Consider the following 17,879-nt stretch of genomic DNA (forward strand, 5'->3'; position numbering starts at 1 on the left):
GAGGGAGAGAAAGGAGGTGGGAGAAAAGGGAGGAGGAGATAATAGTGCAGAAAGATATTAGTTAAAAATCTTATAGCCCCAAGCCCAGACGCCATCTGTATACAGCAGGAATCCAACAAGATGCAGCTCTATATATACCCCATCGAGGTGTGATATACATATTGGCCAGATAGTTTGGCCAAGATTTTTCAAGACTGGAAATTTTATATGCCCTTAGAAAGATGCCTTAAAAGAGCCCCGCTTTCAGACAGCACCGAGCAGCTGTCTGCGAGCAGGAGCTCGAGACGAACAGTCATCTTTGAAAAAGCTTGTCTTTGGCTCCCAGAGGGAAAGCTGGAGAACTTCCACTTCCACCAACGCTGGAGGGCGAATTCCTCGGAGCAGCGAGGGCTGGCTCTTGGATTAAACGAGCCCGTGTCCTCTGGTCATGCAGGGACTGCTCGCTGCGTGGATAAGCCCTACAGCTCTGTTGGAGTTTTGCTTTGCTGGGGTGAGGCATTAACCCCCTCAAATAGGAACAAGACTGAATGACTCTGAGGAACTAAAGTTCATCTCGAAGGTGGGGGGTAAAGCAGGAAAGATATTTCCCATGATATTCACCTTAAGATTTCAGTCGGGTTTTTGGATGCTCTGGATGAGAGGCAGTGTGCAGAAAGGTGCTTGTGAGTGGGGAGGTGACACGTGGTAGCCATGTGCTTTGGGTCCCGGTGTCCCTGGAGTCGCAAACCCTGGCACGCCAGCCAGCACGGAGGAAATCCAGCTGTGGGGCCTTCGCGGAGATGTAGGGAGTTGGGCTAATCGGCCTGCTGGGGTCTCCTGGGACCCTGCCAGAAGTGGGAGAGGTGGCCTGGGTCCCCATCTCCCTTCCTGGGCAGCGTGTTGCTGCAGGTCGTCCCAGGGAAGCTGCAGGCGCTCCCTTCCTCCGAGGAAGGGAGTTATTCCCTGAGCTGTGTGGAGAAGGGGACAATCATCCAGGGAGAGCGGCGAGGCTGCAGAGGAAAATCCAGTGCTGGAGGTGCCCTGCTCCGTGAGTCACTCGGCAGCCCCTGGTCTCCGTCCCTCACTAATTACTTCCAGGCCTGTACTCTTGGCATTTGCAAGCTCCTGATTAGAGCAACGAGGGAGAAATCTCCCAGGGAGATGGAGCCCGAACTGCACCACTAATAAAAGCCGAGATTGACAATCGGACGGAAAGCGAGAGACTGGGAGGTGGAGGAACTCCTCCTTGCGGTCTTGGTTTCTTTCTGAGCTGCTGGGATGATGAGAGAAGGTCAGGGCTTGTTAACGTCTCCGTGAGGAGCAGGACGCGCCACTGCCACGTGCCTGGTGCCCCCAGGGCCTGTGCCAGGCTCTGAGTCCCTCTCGGTTATGCAGTAACGTTAGAAATGGACCTGAACTGAAGCCACAGGCGTGAGCATGTGTATGATCTAAGGTCTGCAGGCTGTCTCGGTGCAAAATTGTCTCCGTCTTTGTGTTTTCCGACTCTGTGTTTGGATCCAAATTTTGTAGCCTCCTGTGTTTATAATTCTTTTCCCCTTGCTCTTTTCTCCGCCAAGTCCCACCTTGCTCCCTTCGTTACGTGCCAGTGCACTCCCTCAGGAGGTAATATTAATTAAGGCGGTGTGACCGGCAGCTATTTCTAATGGGGTGGCCCAGGCTTCTTCTGGAAGCGCTGGGTGCTGTTGCCCCTTCTCAGGTTCTGTGAATATGCATGCGTGCCTCTCCTTCGCTGCCAAAACCGCGCTCGTCCCCGGCACGTGAGTGGCATGGGCTCTCCTTGCAAGCCGGTATGTGCATCCCCGCTCCAGGCATGTGGCAGAGGTTGTCCGCAGGGCCCATCGTTCCCCAGGCGTGCAGGTGCTCATGTGGCTGCGTGCAATGCAAAGGGCCTTGAGAAGAGGCAGGGGGTAGCGGGAGCAGGAGAAGCTGACCCGGCTGCCTGAATCCAGCCCCCAGGCTGGTGAGTGATCCCTCCTGATGTGGAGCATCAGCGTGAAATGACTCAGCTGTTATGCAGGGCCCCAGGGTGGGAACTGCACGCGGGGAAGCGTGGCAGGATGGTGGTAGGGATCGGCAGGGCCAAGAGCAGCTTGCTGATGTGCAGTTGGGGCAGCTGGACGGTACCCTCTCGTTTCACGTGTGCGTGTCAGGAGAGACAAGCAAAAGGTCTGGTCAGATGCTTCTCTGTCATCAGTCACCCCTTGCTGCCACTTCCTAAGCACAAACTCACTCTCTAGGGCTCCTGAGGAAAGAGGGAGTTTGGATGCAATGAGACATTTCTTTCCTCCTTGTACCTCGGAGCCCAAAGCGGCTTCTGGGGCGAGCACAGTTTAGACATATTGGCTGCAGTCTCTTGCACAGCCGTTCCAGTCTCTTGGGTAAGTCCTCAGTTAGGCAGGTTTTTGTTACATAAATATATATAACATTTTCTTTCCAGTCCTCTCTGAGCCTCCATATGCTTACCCATGCCCGGCTCTCTGGAGCAGCAAGTGTAGCCTTCTGCCTGTGTATCTATCCGTTTATGCCCTGCCTGTACATCTGTTCATGTAGCTGTGTCTCTCCAGCCTCCTCAGAGGCTCTTCTGAGGCAGGCAGGCTTTTTTCCCTTTAAATCTCCCCTTTCCTATATTACACCGGCTCTGGCAGGCTTTCCGCTACGTGCACGCTGCATCAACGGCTTCCTTTCCCAAGGGGTAAGCACCAATTTGCCCAGCAGGCCTGCCGGTCCCTGCAGCTTCCTCCCCGCGGAGCGCGTCCCGGTGTTGGAACAGGCGCAGCAGCGCTGGGAGTCAGGCTGCCGCGCTCGGGGGTAGGGTTTTGGCTGAATCCCTTCCCGCTATAAGCAGACACATTTCCCCGTACCGGAGCAGGAGCAGATGAGGCAGGAGAGGAGGCGTCCTTCCTCCTCATCCTTTCCCCTGAGTTACTGCCTGGCGTTAGCTGCCTGGTCAAGGGAAGCAGCCGACCTGAATGTCTGGGGTTAAGCAAACTTTTCAGCGGCTGAAGAGCCTTTTGACGGAAAGCTCAGCCTTGCCTCGGCGCTTCCCTCAGCTCCTAGACTGTCCTATTTATCCAGGTGACAGTGAGCATCGTTCCGGTGTCTCGCAGCCAGAGCTGCTGCCTGGAGCCAGCGTGCGTCTCTGCAGTGCGAGCCCTCGCTAGCTGGGGCGTATCTAGGGTTGTGGTGTCCCATGCCGCGTGTGGTGGACCCGCTGTGCAGATAACTAGGCTTGGGAGCTCTGAGAAACCCTTGCAAAAGCCTTTTCTTCATCAGTTGGAGCAGCTGTATTTGGGTCTCTGGACCAGCATGGGGTCCTAAATTAGCTTTACCTCTTTCACTCGCCCTTACGCTCATGCTCTAGCCCCTGGAAGAATTGGATTTGCCATGATATGTTCAGCAGAATAGGTGGATGCCCTTTGAGGAAGGGATCCAGCCGAGCTGTCCTGGACCAGCCAGCCTTGGCTTGAACATGACAAACCTGTCCAGGGCAGTGCAGGCAGACAGCAGTGTGGCATGGAGTTTCTTGTGTAGGCGGCAGAGACAGACAGGTGTGTCTGGGGGGGATCATCAAGGTCCTGGGGCCCCCATTTGCTCTGTGAGTAGGTAATGGAGGTCTTTGTGTGTGTCGAGGGGGTCTCAGAGCATGAAGTTTGATGTCAGAGACTGTCCTGTTGCGAGCGGTGGGGTGGGAGGCCCTGGGACTTTCTAGTGCAATGATCTTGGTGTCAGAGCAGGGACAGGGCAGGGAGTCCCTCTGGAGGTCCCTCCCAACTGCCATGATCCATCATGGTGATGGGACTGGTGCCACCTGCAGACTCCGGGTGGGGGTCACCTCCCCCATCTGCTAGGGGCTGCCCAGCCCCAGGGGAGCGCGCAGGCACTGATGCAGGAGAGGCATCAACAAGTGGATGGAGAGAAGGACCCGGCGAGGCGGCGCCGGGCAGGGGAGCCGGCGCGCTGGCCCCGCAGGCGCTGGGGGCTACGGGCAAGGGCAGGCAGAGCCTGCCGCTCGCTGGGGTGGCTGTTGCGAGCGTGCGGCTGTGCAGCGCGTGTCGCGCACGGCACGTACCCCTTGTCAGGCAGAGCCCCTGCTGCAGCCCCAGGGCTCTCCTCCCCCAGCCCCGGCTGGGGGCTGGCGTCGGGCTTGCAATGGTTAAAGCGGGAGCGCAGCACGGGCCGCGCGGGTGCCGTCGGCTGGCGGTGCCTCCTCGGCGGGAAGCGGGGTGAGCCGGCGCGGCGGGGCTTAAAGCGGGAGCAGCCCCGCGGCCGGGTGTCCTCGGCGGCGCTGGACGTGCGAAGGCTGCGCCGAGCGAGCGAGCGAGCGAGCGGGGAGGCGAAGCGCTGGTCAGCGATGGAGCCGCTGCCATGACGACGCCGGGAAGGCGGCGTGTGCGCGCCGCGCCGCGGTGCTCGGGGCCCCCGGCGCCCGGCGCCCGGCCGTGCTGAGAGGGGCCGCCGCCGCCTCCCGCCCGCCGCTCGCCGCCCCTGCGTGCGCCCGCGGCTGAGCAGCCGCCGCCGCCGCCGCCTTCCGCGAGCCCCCTGCCCGGGGCGGCTGCGCCGGGAGGAGCCGCCGCCGCCGTGCGCCGCGAGCGCTCCGGAGAGTCGCTTTGCGGAGCCGAGGAGCGCCGCTGCCTGCGCCTCGCGTCCTGGCGGCGGGGACGTCGCCTGCAGCTCCGCGGGGAAGTTTCGATCTTGCGACAGAATCGGCATTTTGGGAGCTTTTATTTTATTTTTTTTTCTTCCTTTTCCCTCTATTATATGTATATATATATATTAAAAAAAGACTACAGCAAGCAAACTCCGAGCCCGTTTTGCTCCCCCAGTCTGTTTTTATGGCTGCCCTCCCTTTCCTGCCAGAGACACTTACGTTTCCTCCTTGGGTTATAAACTTTTGATGCCAGATCTCCGCAGCGCGTGCCCAACTGAATCTTAAAGTAGCGTCTCGAGCAGACACAGATCCGTGACCTTCATCTCTTGCTCTGCACCTTCTCTCCTCCTCTTCCTCCTCCCCCCGGCCCTCCCGTCCTCCTCCCTCGCCCAAGGATACTGGGGACTCCCTCCGGATGCCGCTCGGCAGGCTCAGCGCTCGCAGGCTGCCTTTCCAGGGGCTCTCCTGATCGCCGTGGAGCTCCGCGCCGCTCGCCTCCGCGCCGGCCCCGGTGGTTTTGCTCCCCCCCGTCCCCACACGCACGCACCCCCGCCCCGCTCTCCCCCCTTTTCGCTCCCGGTGGCCTTGTCGGGTGTGTTTTTTGCCTGTTGGAAAAGTCCCCGCTGCCCAGGATGGGGGTCGGTGGGTGCTTAGCCCTGCCCTGGAGGTGCCTAGTCGTCCTCTGTCTCAGGCTGCTCTTCCTTGTGCCCGCAGGAGTGCCCGTGCGCAGCGGAGATGCCGCCTTCCCCAAAGCTATGGACAACGTGACGGTGCGGCAAGGGGAGAGCGCCACGCTCAGGTAGGAGCAGGGGGCTCGGGGGGTCGGGGGTGGGGGGGACGGGGACGGCGCCTTGCTTTGGCTCCGCGACGCGGTTTCCCCGGGGCAAGCCGAGCGGCGAGGCTGTGCCCCGGCGCGGCGGTGTGCGCGAGCGAGCGAGCGAGCGTCCCGGGACTCGGTGCGAGTTTGCCGCGTCCCCCCCGACGGGGGGCTCGGCGCCCGCGGGAGCGGCGAGGGGCTGCGCCACGGGCGCCCCGCGACGGGGAGCGGGTCGCGGCGGAGCCGGGGTCGCGGCGCGCGGCGCTGGCAGCCCGCCGACGGCGCTGGCGGGGGGCTGCGGGTGGCAGACGCCGTGCCGGCAGAGGGGCTGAGGTGGCAGACAGCGAGTCAGCGCTGCCTGGCGCTCCGAAAGTTGTCGCCGTGCGTGTGCCGGTGTGTGTGTGTGTGGGGGGGGGGGGGTCCGTGCTGCAGGTGCCCGTGCCAGCCTGCCTTCCCCGCGGCTTTCCAGGGCTGCGATGCCTCGGAGGTGTCAGTGCTTTGCCTTCATCGCTTTATAGTCTCGGCACGGATCTGTTAATATCGAATCAATCTTTTTACTCCAGGGGTGCATCTTATGAATTCTGATGGATGCTTTGCCTTGCGCTGTTTGCTGGGGGGGGAAATGCGGGCAGCTTGCATGCAGATGGGCACAGTACAGCAGAGCGACCCTTTTCATTTCCTGACTGAGTTACAGGTGGACGTGGTGCAGTCCCCGCGCAGGGTACTGCTATCAATAGGCACCGCGGCGGCGGGGTGGCCAGATGAGCAGATAAGAAGCGAGTGCTTTCCAGAGGGCTGCCTGGAGGCAGTGGGCGTCTGGGGTGCTGGGGGTTGGTGCGTGCTCCGGCCCTGGCAGCTGAGCTGGCTGATGCAACTGGGCGAGGAAGCCTCTGCCTTGGGAACGAGCCCGGGGAAGGTGGGACTGGAGCAAGCGGGTCCGAAGGAGTTAGCAGTCGGACGCTTTCTCCGCAATAGCAAATAGCTCGTGATACAGCAGCAGCCCCTGCCCAGCTAGCGCACGAGGCTGGCTGCTCCCTTGCTTAAACCCAGAGTAACAGGGCTGCAGTCGAGAGCAGCTGCTCTTCCCAAAGCCAGGCAAAGGGATGGCACAGTCAAGCTAAGTGTGTCATGTTCCCCGTTAGAGCTGAGCCGTAGCAGAGAGGAGAAGCTGCCGCTGGTATCAGCGGAGCCCGCTCCGTTAGCCCGGTGGTGGAGGCATGAGGGTTCGGGCAGGGTTTGATCCCTGCTGGTGCTGATCTGTGGCTAGGGGTCTGCCCAGAGGCAAAAGATTTGGCGTGTAGCATGGTGGTGGGAAGCGGCTGGTGGCACAGGCGATGTCTGAGGTCTGCCCCACCGCGAGAGGCGTTGGTCTGCTTTCTGCAGCGGACGCAGCAGAGCACAAGGGTCAGCACCGGCCCCTGCATGCAGCACGGCCCCGGGCGGCGTTTCCCGCAGCCCTGAGATGCCATGGGCACGCAGGGAAGCGCCGAGCAGCCCCGAGGCTCGGGGAGCAGGAGCGAATGGTGGGGTTTGATCTCACCAGGGCTAGAGATAACCGGCTCCACCAGGGCAGACGCATTGTCACACCTCGCGATTAGGGGCCGCGGCAGAGCAGAAAAGTGGAGGGCGCGTTTCCTTTGGCTCTTCCTAATTGAATTACAGCGGTGATTAACCTGAGTTGGACTGAGCCATGCAGCTGAACGAGGAGAAAGCAATCCCCCACAGAGACGTCTTTGGCCTTTCACCTCTGTGCTCTTCCCTTGCCTTTTTTTTTTTGTATTTTTTTTTGCATTTGTCCCCCAGGTGAAGCACTGGGACTGGGGCTCTCGCAAGGCAATGTGTGTCTAAATCGGCATGGGACCCTTTCCTCTTTGCTGGCTGTAAGGCAGCTGTGCGGGGCCCAGCCCCGCGGCCGTTGGGCTCCGCGGTGGGCTCCGGCGCTGGCCGAGGCTGTCGCCAGCAGAGGGCTGACTTGGATCTCCTTTTTTTAAGCTTCTGGCCTCTTTTCCTCGCCGTCTGCGAAATGGGGTGTTTGTGAAGCAGCCAGCCCTGTAGTGGGGGGGGGTGCTTTTCCTCTAAGGAGTGGGGTGTCCATCAGCGGGACCCTGCGTGCAGGGTGCTCGGAGGAGCCCTGGCCCTCTCCACCCCTGCCCTCCTCGGCGTCCTCTCCTGCCCGTGCTCTCGTGGCTGCTTCTCCTCGCTCACACCTCCTCCCGTTTCTCCTCAAGCTCAGCTTTTCCCCGCCGCAGCGGCTCCTTTCTCATTCCCTGGATTTCTGGCCGCCGACTGTGATCTACCAACAAGGCACACAAACACGCCAAGGCTGCCCGGGCCTTGCGGTTGTTGCTGCCCGCTCCAGACAGACATACGCCCCTTGGCTGAAGGGCATCGTTCCCTTCGCTGCAGTGTTAGGGCCTGATCTGTTCGTTCATTCGGAGGTGGCGAAGGTGTCGCTCAGAGCAAGCCGGAGGGCTAGCGCAGGGGTGCAGCGTTTCGGGGATGCGCCTGATATTCATTTGCGACGGCGTGGGACGCCGCGTCTGGCAGCGCCCAGCGTGGCGGAGGCGCCCACGGCCGGGGCCTGTGCTGCAGGGGCGGCCGGGGGGAGCGCTGCCGCCGTGGTGCCCTGCAAAACGACACCTTTCTTGGGGCCTGAGCCAAAGATTGCTGTTGACTTGGGCCTTTAAAAACAGAGATCCAAAATTGCAACTCATCGCACTTGCAGAATTAGCCAGAATCCTTTTAGATGTAGGGGGGACCCAACCTTCCCCTTCTGAATCCGTGCAGTCTTGCTGGCTGGTCCTGAGATGTGCCGAGCCTGCACTGGTCTCGGTAGGACTGATGGAAGCTCTTTGCTTTTCAAGATCAGTTCGTTAAATGTGTGTTGTATGTGCAGGAAGGAGGAGGTGAGAGGAAGAGCAGAACCGTGTGCTGAGGTGAAGGGAGCCTGGAGCCTTTTCAGCCTGGTCATGGTTTGCCTGCACTGGATACTGGGCACCTCCATTCCCACCTCTCCACCCTTTTTCCAAGGAGTCTCAATATAATCCTTGCAGAAACTGAGGCTACATCTACAGGCAACTTCCAGGCCACCTTAGATAGCGGAAAACAATTCCTGTCTTTTAAGTAGAGATTGTTGATAATTCATGACTTTTTATTGTAAGAACAAGCACTTCCCGTAATAGTTATGCACCTTGCCTCTCCAAGGAACTCAAGGCATTTTGCAAATTCTGTGTGTGCTATTAAAAAGACAATCAAGCTCACTCTTTCCCGACTCCGAAAGCAAAGCCCTTCTGCTGTGAAGCAGGGCAGGTGTTTAGCTGGCAGCAGTACCCAGTATCACACACCAGCTTCTGGGACGCGAAAAGGACCAACAATCACGTTGGTAACCAAAAGGGAGGCTGAAGAAGGTCGCATTTTAATTTCCCAGCTGGGATTTGATCTGGAAACCAGGATTAAGTTTCTCCTTTTGGGATGGCCCTGAATCTTGGCCTTCTATGCACTGCGCCTCTTGGACGTGCACCCCATTTCCCCGCAAGCCGCAGAGCCACTACCTACCCCCAGGCTGCTGGAGGTGGTGGTGGCGGCAGGTTCCCAGCACATTTAGCAGTCCCCACAGACTGGCCCCCTGCGAGGATCTCGGCCTCGGTTGCTGTTTCATCCAAACGACATCACCGTGCATTTAGTGGTGTTGGTGAAGTGTCTTCACCATTGCAAAGGGCTGCCGGGGTTGGAGGCAAGGGCAAACGTGATTTAAGCAGTCATTAAACTGCAGGTAACGCCACTGTCGTGGCAAATACTCAAGTAATGTAAGAACAGGGATATATAGTAAACCAGATCGTGTTGCTTATGCCGCTAGCGAACCAACCTTTTACAACAGGCATCAGTACAGTTCATAAAGGCATAAAACAACAGCTGCTCAAAATTTCAAGGCTTTATAGTTTTTCTGTATTTAAGAAATATCAGCAATTTTTTTTGACACAAAGAGAGCGCGTTCCCATAGCTGGCGTGAGCAGCTGAGAGACGGGCCGTGCAGGCTTTCCTTGATGACTGTTGCCGCAGGGGCGCTGGGGACTTGAGAAAGCCCCTCCGTTGATCTCTGCCTCAGTTTCCCCATCTATAAAATGGAGCTGGTAGCAGTCGGTCCTCAGAGAACATTAGAAGAAATGAGTGTTCACAGACAGCAATGAGATTTTTGTGCAAGAAACATTAGACATTGTTTTGTTTTCACTAAACAAAGTAATAAGGACACGTTGTTTTTCCCTATATTTAAAAACAGATTTTCAAGTAACCTCCCTTCCTATTCGCTTCTAACCGAACCTTGGCCTACCCAGTCATTTGTCTTTAAAAAAGACCAGAAGAACAGTGGTACCTTGCTAATTCACGTAGAAGACTTTGTGACTTGCTGCATTTTGTCAATTAGCGAGTATGAGAACAATTCCAATTAAAAATAAAAAGGCAGAAGAAAACATCATGAGATGTAATTCCTCCATTTATTTTTGCAATTATAGGTTTAATTATTTCTGACAATGCTTCGTTGTGGTTTTTTTTAATGCTAATCTACTGCAGTCCATTTCCCAGCACATGATGAGGCCTCAGTAAAACACAACCACTAAGAGTAGGCAGCAGGAGCGCGGTGTTGGACACAGGTCTGGGAAGCCAGGAAAGCCGAGATTTTTTTTCCCTGTTTCCTCTATTATTCTCTTATGCAGGTTTGGCCAAACCGCCAGCGCTCGCTGGACCTTTGTTTACCTACCTGTAAATGGGGATTATGGCGCTCGCCCGCCGCTGTGCAGCACGCAACCGAGGTGCCCGGCGGAGAAAGGGAGTATTAATGCAGAGCCGTCTCTGCTGGTAAATCCTTGCTGAGGAGTGGGAAGAGGCTGCTGCTTTTTGTGTGCAAATACTAAAAGCGTGGGGATTAGCGAAGCGCAGATTAGCAGGGCCTTGCTCGGTCGCGGCCCCCTCCCTCCCCCTCCTCCCCCAAAAAGTTTTCTGGAGCAGCTAAATATATACCTGCCGTTTCCAAGGTAGAGCGCGCTGCGTGCGGGAGCCCTAATTGGCGACTCAGGGAAATTGCAGCCACGGATTCTGGCATTTGGATCCTCCTGGCTGGCATAATAATTTCTCCCTAGGTAGCTGGTATTTAACTTGTCTTATCTGCTCCTGATAGTCACAATTACAGCACCCGCTAATTTCACTGCCGTGCCGGAGCTGTCGTCTGGGTGGCTGGAGGAAGGTCGGGGGGCGGCAGGAGGGCTCCCCGTCTGCTTTTTCTCCCTAATGTAAGGGAGGGCCGAGACGGGAGCTGAGTCGTCTCCGTTCAGTAGCACTGTTCTATGGCGTGTTGCCATCGAGGGGAAGATTCGCATCCAGATTTGGGGAGTTTGCAGTCAGTTAGCAAGATTTTAGCTGCTGCTTCTGGCAACGCCTCTCTCCCTGAGCTCACGCCGCTAAGGCAGGAGAGGCTTTGCCGTTGGTGTCGGGGGTGTAAGGTGGGCCTCGGTGTGCCTCGGTCTCAGCATCGCTGCTTACGCCGATTTTGGTGGCCTTAGCTCAGCGCAGCAGAGAGGGCGAGCAGGCGGAGAGCTAGCTGGCGCTGCGATCGCAACCAGAATACTGGAGCTTTGCTTTAAAAAAACCAACCGTTTTTCAGAATGCAGTAAGTCTGTTCTGGCTCTGCAGCGAAAGGAGGAGTCACGCGCTGTCGCTTGCCGAGGGCCGGGTGGCAAGTCCGAGAGGTTCCCGTGCCTCGGCTCGGTGAGACGCCAGCCTCCACACCGAGGCGTCGAGCTGTGCCGGTCGGCAGTAGTCAGCAGCGGTGATGCTCAGTTCCAGGGGATGAGATTGAACTGTTAGCAGTCCTTTTGCTGTAGAGTACATGAGATCTTTCTGCAAGCGTAATAAACTCCCCTGGATTGTAAACGGCTATAGCTGTCTTTCCTCTGGATAAGGCATGCTGTTCCAAGAGCTCCCGTCTTTGTTTCTAGGAAGGGATTAGGTGTTAACGGTGCAAAATGACACCGGGGCACAGCAGCTGTCTGTCTTATTCCCCGTTCCCTGAGAGTTTCTCTGTTCCCTTGACTGCTCTCACAGTTTGCTCTCCTGTACATAGAGCCTTCCATTTCTCTGCTTTTTCCGCAAGCCTAAAACATGGATGCTTTATACAACAGCTGGACATATTGTTTTAAGTGATAATCTTTAGATACTGCAGGCAAGCAGACAGTTCGTAAGGAATATCTGATTCAGTGACTGTCACTTCTTTTTCCTTCTTTGCAAATGGTCTTTGAGGGCTAGGATGTTCTGTTTTTTCCTCTTATTTTATTAATTAAAAAGAAATAAATCTGAAAAAGGCACCCCAAGCAATTCTTAGCCTGTAATGGGTTGTTTATCGCAGGTTTGACTGGATGTGTTAGGTCTTGTCTTCCTTGACAAACAGAACCCTTCATAGCTGGATCTGTAGTGCAAAGTACTCAATATACTGTACTTTTGTTTTCCTATGAACATTTTCCAAGATTTGTTTAAAATTGGTTGTTTCTATGACTGTACTCACTGATGGATGTGTTCATCAGGACACAAATGGGTCTCAAAGTCTGGAGGTCCTGCTTTTTCATTAAGCATGACGGTAATGAAAAGATCAACTGCTCTCAGCTAGGATCAGATCAGATCAACTCACGTTGAGTTGTGTCGACTCTGAAAAGCTACTTTGTGCCGTTTCTAGTGCAGGTGGAGTTCAGAGCAGAGAACCTACGTGAGGTTCCTACACGAGGAGCCATTGCGCGATAGTAGCTGCTCCGTTCTTCCGTGTAGACAGAGCACGTGAATTGTCCCACAAAAGGAGTCAGTCTGCAGATGAGTAGAAGATTGTGTCTTGGGTTTTCCTCCCTTGTGGAGATCCAGAGCTGTTTGCCATGCGGGAAGGAGATGTACAAAGCTGTGTGTGTGTGTGTACGTGTGTGCTGTCACTGCTCCCTAGGTGATTTGAGCTGGAGAGAAGAGGAATGAGAGGACAGGGAGGAGAAAGCAAAAGAAGAGACCAAAGAGTTGGGAGGGGAAGAAGGAAATGGCAGCTGCGAGAAAGGAATGAGGACAGGGAAAGAGAGAGAAAAACAGAAGAGTGGAAGGAACGAACCCCCCCAAAAGCCATGAATGACAACACACAGCGGAAAGCTTGTGAAGTTCAGTGCTCTGGGAAGGCACGAGTTCTTAAATCAGACCAGTCAATCAGCACGGCTAGCCTGGGGACAGGGCAGAGGCGCTGGCCGGAGGGTAGCTGAGATTAATGGGACTTTGGTTTAAGCAGGTACTGGAGCCCCAGGACACATCACAACAGGGCAATGTCCCTTCCACCCATTTATTTATTTATTTTTCTCTGTGCGTGTGTGTGTGTTCATGTGTATATATATTTATAAAAAAAAATTCTAACAAATTTCTAACCCATATAAATCCAATTACCCATGTTTTGCCTGCAGGGAGCGAGGGAGATTAATGTTTGGTATTTTGGCAGGAATGTAAAAAGGAATAGGTGGTAATAACAATGAAGGCTCATAAAAAGGAACCGATAGCCGTGTCTGTGCCTGGGAACCTGGCCGTAATTCTCATGGGCATTTGCCGTCAGGATGCTCTTCTCCCGCAGAGGGGCAGGAAAGAGCCAAGAGTGCTTCCTGGGCACTTGACCATTCATCCTGTAAGTGAAGATGACATTAATGTGATAATAATAGAGGTTGATAAAAAGAAATGTTTTATGCTTCCAGGGCACCTTCCTTTAACGCATCCTGCTCTGTATTGCTGGTTTCAGTGATGCAGGCTCGTAAGAGCCACATAAGCATGATGTCGATATCCCCATTTTACAGAGAGGCAAGCAAGTCCCAAGGCAGAGGATGAGAAGGTTTTGGGGAAGGAGAGATGGGAGCTAAGCTCTTCACCCTCTGTGATGAGACTGCAGTGGTTTTTTGTCCCTGGAGATCTGGCTTTGTGTGACTTGGCCCAAAATCTTTTGGGCAGTTTATGGCAGTCGGCAGCTGTGGTCGCCCCCCGTATGATATGTGATACAGCGTGATGCTTCTCCAGCCTCCCTGGGAGGACTTGCGGGAAAGCACAGGAAGGCTGTCTGCACTCAAGTGCTTTAGCTGGTTTCCTCGGTGCAAAGCGGAGGGGTCGCTGGCCTGAATGAAAGATGCATGCGCTGGATGGATGTGTTCAAAGGCCTGGCAAGGAGGAGCAGTGCGTGTTGTGGCCTTGCAGCCGTGCAGAGCAGAGGGCCCGCCGCTGATGCTGCAGCGAGGACCTAACCACGCTCTCAGTGCAGTCGCGAGGGGGTCGTCGTGCTAAGAGACACCTCTCCTCCCTCAGCTGTGACACTTGGGAGCCGCTCATCATCCTGCATTGATACCCTCCATTCTGTCGCCCGGGTTAGGTCTTCTCTTGGGCATATTTCTGCTCTTTGTGTCCCCTGCGTCACGGGTTCAGCGTGGTGAGTGACATCTTGCACTGCTCCCTCCACAGTCACCCGCGGTCATGTATTAATCACGGCTCGGATATTGCATCCCTACAGCAGTTTCTGCCTTCTCTGCTGGCTTTGCATCAGCCTCCTTGCTCTCCGTTTATTACCACCGCCAGTTTTATAACCCACTTTATCAGATGACTTTTTTTTTTTTTTTTTTAAAGAGCATAACCCACGAGCAACTCATCATTTCAGAAATAGGAAGAGAGCCGTTAGCAGAGGAGAAAGCCTCCATGCTTATACCTTAAATGAAGAGGCTGCTTTACAGTGTTGTTGCATTTAATTCAATCAAGGCAGTTAAAGCTGAGATTTAAAGTCCTTTGTGCGATCACAGGAGTTGCTCGGATGCAGCAGCAGGTAGAGGGAAAGATTGAGCCCATTTCCAAGGAGACTCAAAGTAACTGTTGGAAGCAGCCAGGCCTGGGGCTTACTGCAGCAGCAGCTACGTTTGGAAACTGTTAGCATTCGCCTCACATCAGATCTCGCTTTCCGTCACCCTCCCTGCTCCTGCTCCTTATTCCCGTATATTCCTTTAAGTGAAATTGATTATTTCGGCTTGTCTTTTTTTTGGTTTTAACAGGGGGGAGGGCTGGTTTTAATTAATATTCCTGGCCGCATGATAATTACACCGGCTAGTCCCATCGCTGTCTGAGTCACCCTCTCCTCCCTTGCTCTTGCGGGAGGGCTGTTTGGACTTAATTAAAGTTAGGGTTCCAGGGCTCGCAGGAACAGCGGGAGTCTTGCAGGGCTTTTGATGAAATGATTGCTGTGGGGGAAGCGGCTAGTTCCTTCCAAAAGTTGGAGGCTGTAATGCTACCGTCGTCCACTTGACCACCTGCATAAAACAAGACATTGCGTTTCACCCTGCGTTCCCCATATCGCACCTGTAAATTCCTAGACGTGCCAGGGCATTCCTTTTGGAAAGGTGCTCAGCACTGGGCTGAGGATGTCCGATGATGGCAGCTTCGCTGGCTCCCTTAGGTGGGTTGCGATGCTGATTAGTTACTTGCGTCATTACCGCCTTGCCCCCTGCTCCTAGGCAGAACGAGTCTTGTTTCCATGTGGTGCCCTCTGAAAGCCACCAGAAAGCTCCTCCCAAGGGAGCATGCTAGCCACGTCCTCTAAACCAGCCGAGCTCCTGAAACCAGGCACCACGGGCACATCGTACAGGTCCCGGGCACAGCGTGGGGGCAATCAGCCCGGGGAGGCAGGCTGGAGGGAAGCTGGAGGAGCCACGTGGACTCCGTAGGTCTTTTTCATCTCTAATTCCAGTGCTCGCGCTATCAGACAGCACTGCTACCAGAGCTAAAATGCAGCCCAAACGAGAGCTTAACAAGCTCCGAGAGCTGTCCAGAAAGTTATCCTGACACCAAGTGACAGACTCTCAATTGATATCCTCTGGAGACTTTAAACTCGCTTCTGCGAGGTTTCCAAAGCCGGTTTTGTCTCATACCTGAAGAATCCTTTATCCGTTGCGACGCCTCCCTGGCTCGTCTCATTGCTCTTGACGTTTCTCTTTGTTGCCTGCTGTAGCACGGGTAAACTCTGAACCCTGGAAAACTACTTACGGGTTGGGATTTTTTTTTTCTTCCCCCTCCCTCTCACTCTCTCCTGCTCATGTGGTCTCCTCTGCTGTCTCGCTGGTGTTCCCATATATATTACCTGGGCCAGATGCCGTCCCTGCTGGGCTGTTTAGGTAGTTGGCTGAAGCAACCTCAGGGCCACTGCTGGTTATCCTGGAGGGCAGGGAAGGCTCCAGGCCACTGGAAAAGAACAAATATAGTATTTACCTTTAGAAATGGAGGAGACATGGTCCTTAGAAACTGCTGACCAGTTGGCTTCAATCCTGAGAAAAATTCTGGAACAAATAATCAAGGCAAATTTTTGTGATCACCTAGAAGGTAACAAGAAACTGTGCAACAGCCAGCATAGATTTGTCAAGAATAAATTGTGTCAGACTAATCTAATTTCCTTTCTGTGACAGCATAACAAGCCTTGTGGTTAAGGGAGAGGCAGTAGATGTCTTAAGTATTGACTTAAGCAAGGCTTTAGATACTATGTCATCTGACATTCCTATGAGCTGATGGGGAAACATGGTCCAGATCCAGCTGTAAGGAGACAGGCTGGTAAATGTTTTGAGGCCGACCACTGTGAGGTATTTCCCTGCTCTGGAGACCCAACCCAATATGAACTTTGCACAACTGATAGCGAAAGGCTGCCTTTTGTGCTGCCTTTGCACTGGATTGAGGCTGCAGCTGGTTGATAGTGTTCTGTTGGACTTGCACTAAGGACTTGGGGGACAGTCAGTGTCATAAATCTCTCTGCTCCATACAGCGTTGCTGGTGTGAACATGTGTCTGTTCAAATCATCATCGTGCTGCTGGGCTGGTGTTTTGGGATGCCATTGAGGAGTTTAAATGATTCTGAAGTAGCAATGCGCAGCTACTGACAGCTCATTATATACTCCATCCAAAGATGCCCCATGTGAGAATGTCCAGAATTGAGTGTATCCACTTGTCTATAAGGTTTGTTTGGTGTTCCTTCCAGGCAGTGGGGTGTTTCACCCCACTGTCGGATGACTTTAAATCCACAGAGAGTATTTAATCCATTTCAACACTCTTCTGTTCTTACAGTAGGTGAGTGAGAAAGCCTGTTGGCGTCATCCCCGCTGCCTTCTGCAGCATTTCCTTGTGATGGTCCAGAACTGCAGTATTTCTGTCACACTCCTCCACGCTTCTTGGGGAGGATCTTAGTGTTGAGGCACCTGATGCAGAGCCAGCCAACCTTACCCCAAAGCGGTGCTGACCTGCCTTCCAAGTCACCCTACAGACCCATTAGGTACAGGAAAAGATTTTAAGAGTCATCTGGGGTGGCCCCAGCTGTAACACCGGGATTGCAGACTCTCAGAGGGGCACTTGGAACATTTTCCTTGATTTTGCTTTTACTGCCTCGTAAATCGGTGATGGGGCCAGCCTGTCTGCGCACAGCGGTTCCCGTACAAGAAGGGGCTTGTTCTCCCCGTCAGCCAGAGCCTGCGTTGTGCATTCGCTGGTGTTTGTGTTTGGGTCAGGAGTGAGGACTGCACCGCAGTTGTGTCCTCTTGGAGATGGCACGAGGACAGGTGGCAGTGGTCACTTGTGACCCTCCGGCTCTGCCGGAGGAGGCCAGTCCTGGCTGTGTCCCTACTAGTTGCCTTTTTTTGGACAGCCCCCATGTCCTTGCAGTGCCTCCTGCCTTACCCACCCCATGCCACCCTGCCTGTCGCAGGCCATCGAGGGTGGCCGCAGCGGCTGTCTGCGGGGTTAATCCTGGCACTGGGCCCCCTCGGGATGTACTCCAATGTCACCCGGCTCTCCGGTTTCACTGCGAGCCCCGCTGTGTCCTGCTATTGCTGATCTTGCAGCTGTTTTTCAAGACTGATATTGCACTTAGCAGGGTGCTGCCAAACCCACTAAGTCCAGCATGTTATTTTGCTATGGGAGCCATTTATCTTCTTCCTTTCGGGCTTGGCGTGTCTATCTCTAATCTTCCTTTCCTTCCACAAAGGAAGGAGCCCAGTCCACCGAAGCCTCCCAGGTGGCTGGCACTGGGAGCACGGTGTCTCCCAGGGTCCAACCCGCGTCTCAGGGAAGGGGGGCAGCTACAAGAGCCCCCGACCAGGGCAGGGGGCAGGCGTGTGGCTCCCTGCCTCACTGGTGAAGGGACCGCAGGGTCTGGTGGGCTTCTGTAGCACCGCTTGACATTTATCGATTGCTTTCTGTTTATTATTGAGAGGGAAAGCGCTGCGGACTTCAGCTTGTGCCTGTCTTTCCTGATCGCCGGGTCGCTGCCTCGCTGCGGTGAGGATGTCGGCAGGCGCTGGGTTTGGGTTGGAAAGCCTTGTTCTGGCTAGGGATGCCGATACCTCAGGAGGAG

The 17,879-nt window shown here is 54.9% G+C and overlaps 1 protein-coding gene across 2 annotated transcripts in view; it reads left to right on the forward strand.

The window, feature by feature from the left end:
• Positions 1-17,879, forward strand: part of OPCML (opioid binding protein/cell adhesion molecule like) — a 372,466-nt gene that overhangs the window by 220,716 nt on the left and 133,871 nt on the right. Inside the window, exon 2 of one of the 2 annotated variants that reach the window (XM_067309996.1) lies at positions 5,363-5,447. In XM_067309996.1, the coding sequence (XP_067166097.1) occupies positions 5,363-5,447 (85 nt within the window). Of the gene's footprint in view, positions 1-5,014; positions 5,448-17,879 lie in introns of those variants that run through there. The other variant, XM_067309995.1, reaches the window with a different exon arrangement.

This window comes from Apteryx mantelli, chromosome 23, assembly GCF_036417845.1.
Source record: "Apteryx mantelli isolate bAptMan1 chromosome 23, bAptMan1.hap1, whole genome shotgun sequence".
Classification (NCBI taxonomy): Eukaryota; Metazoa; Chordata; class Aves; order Apterygiformes; family Apterygidae; genus Apteryx; species Apteryx mantelli.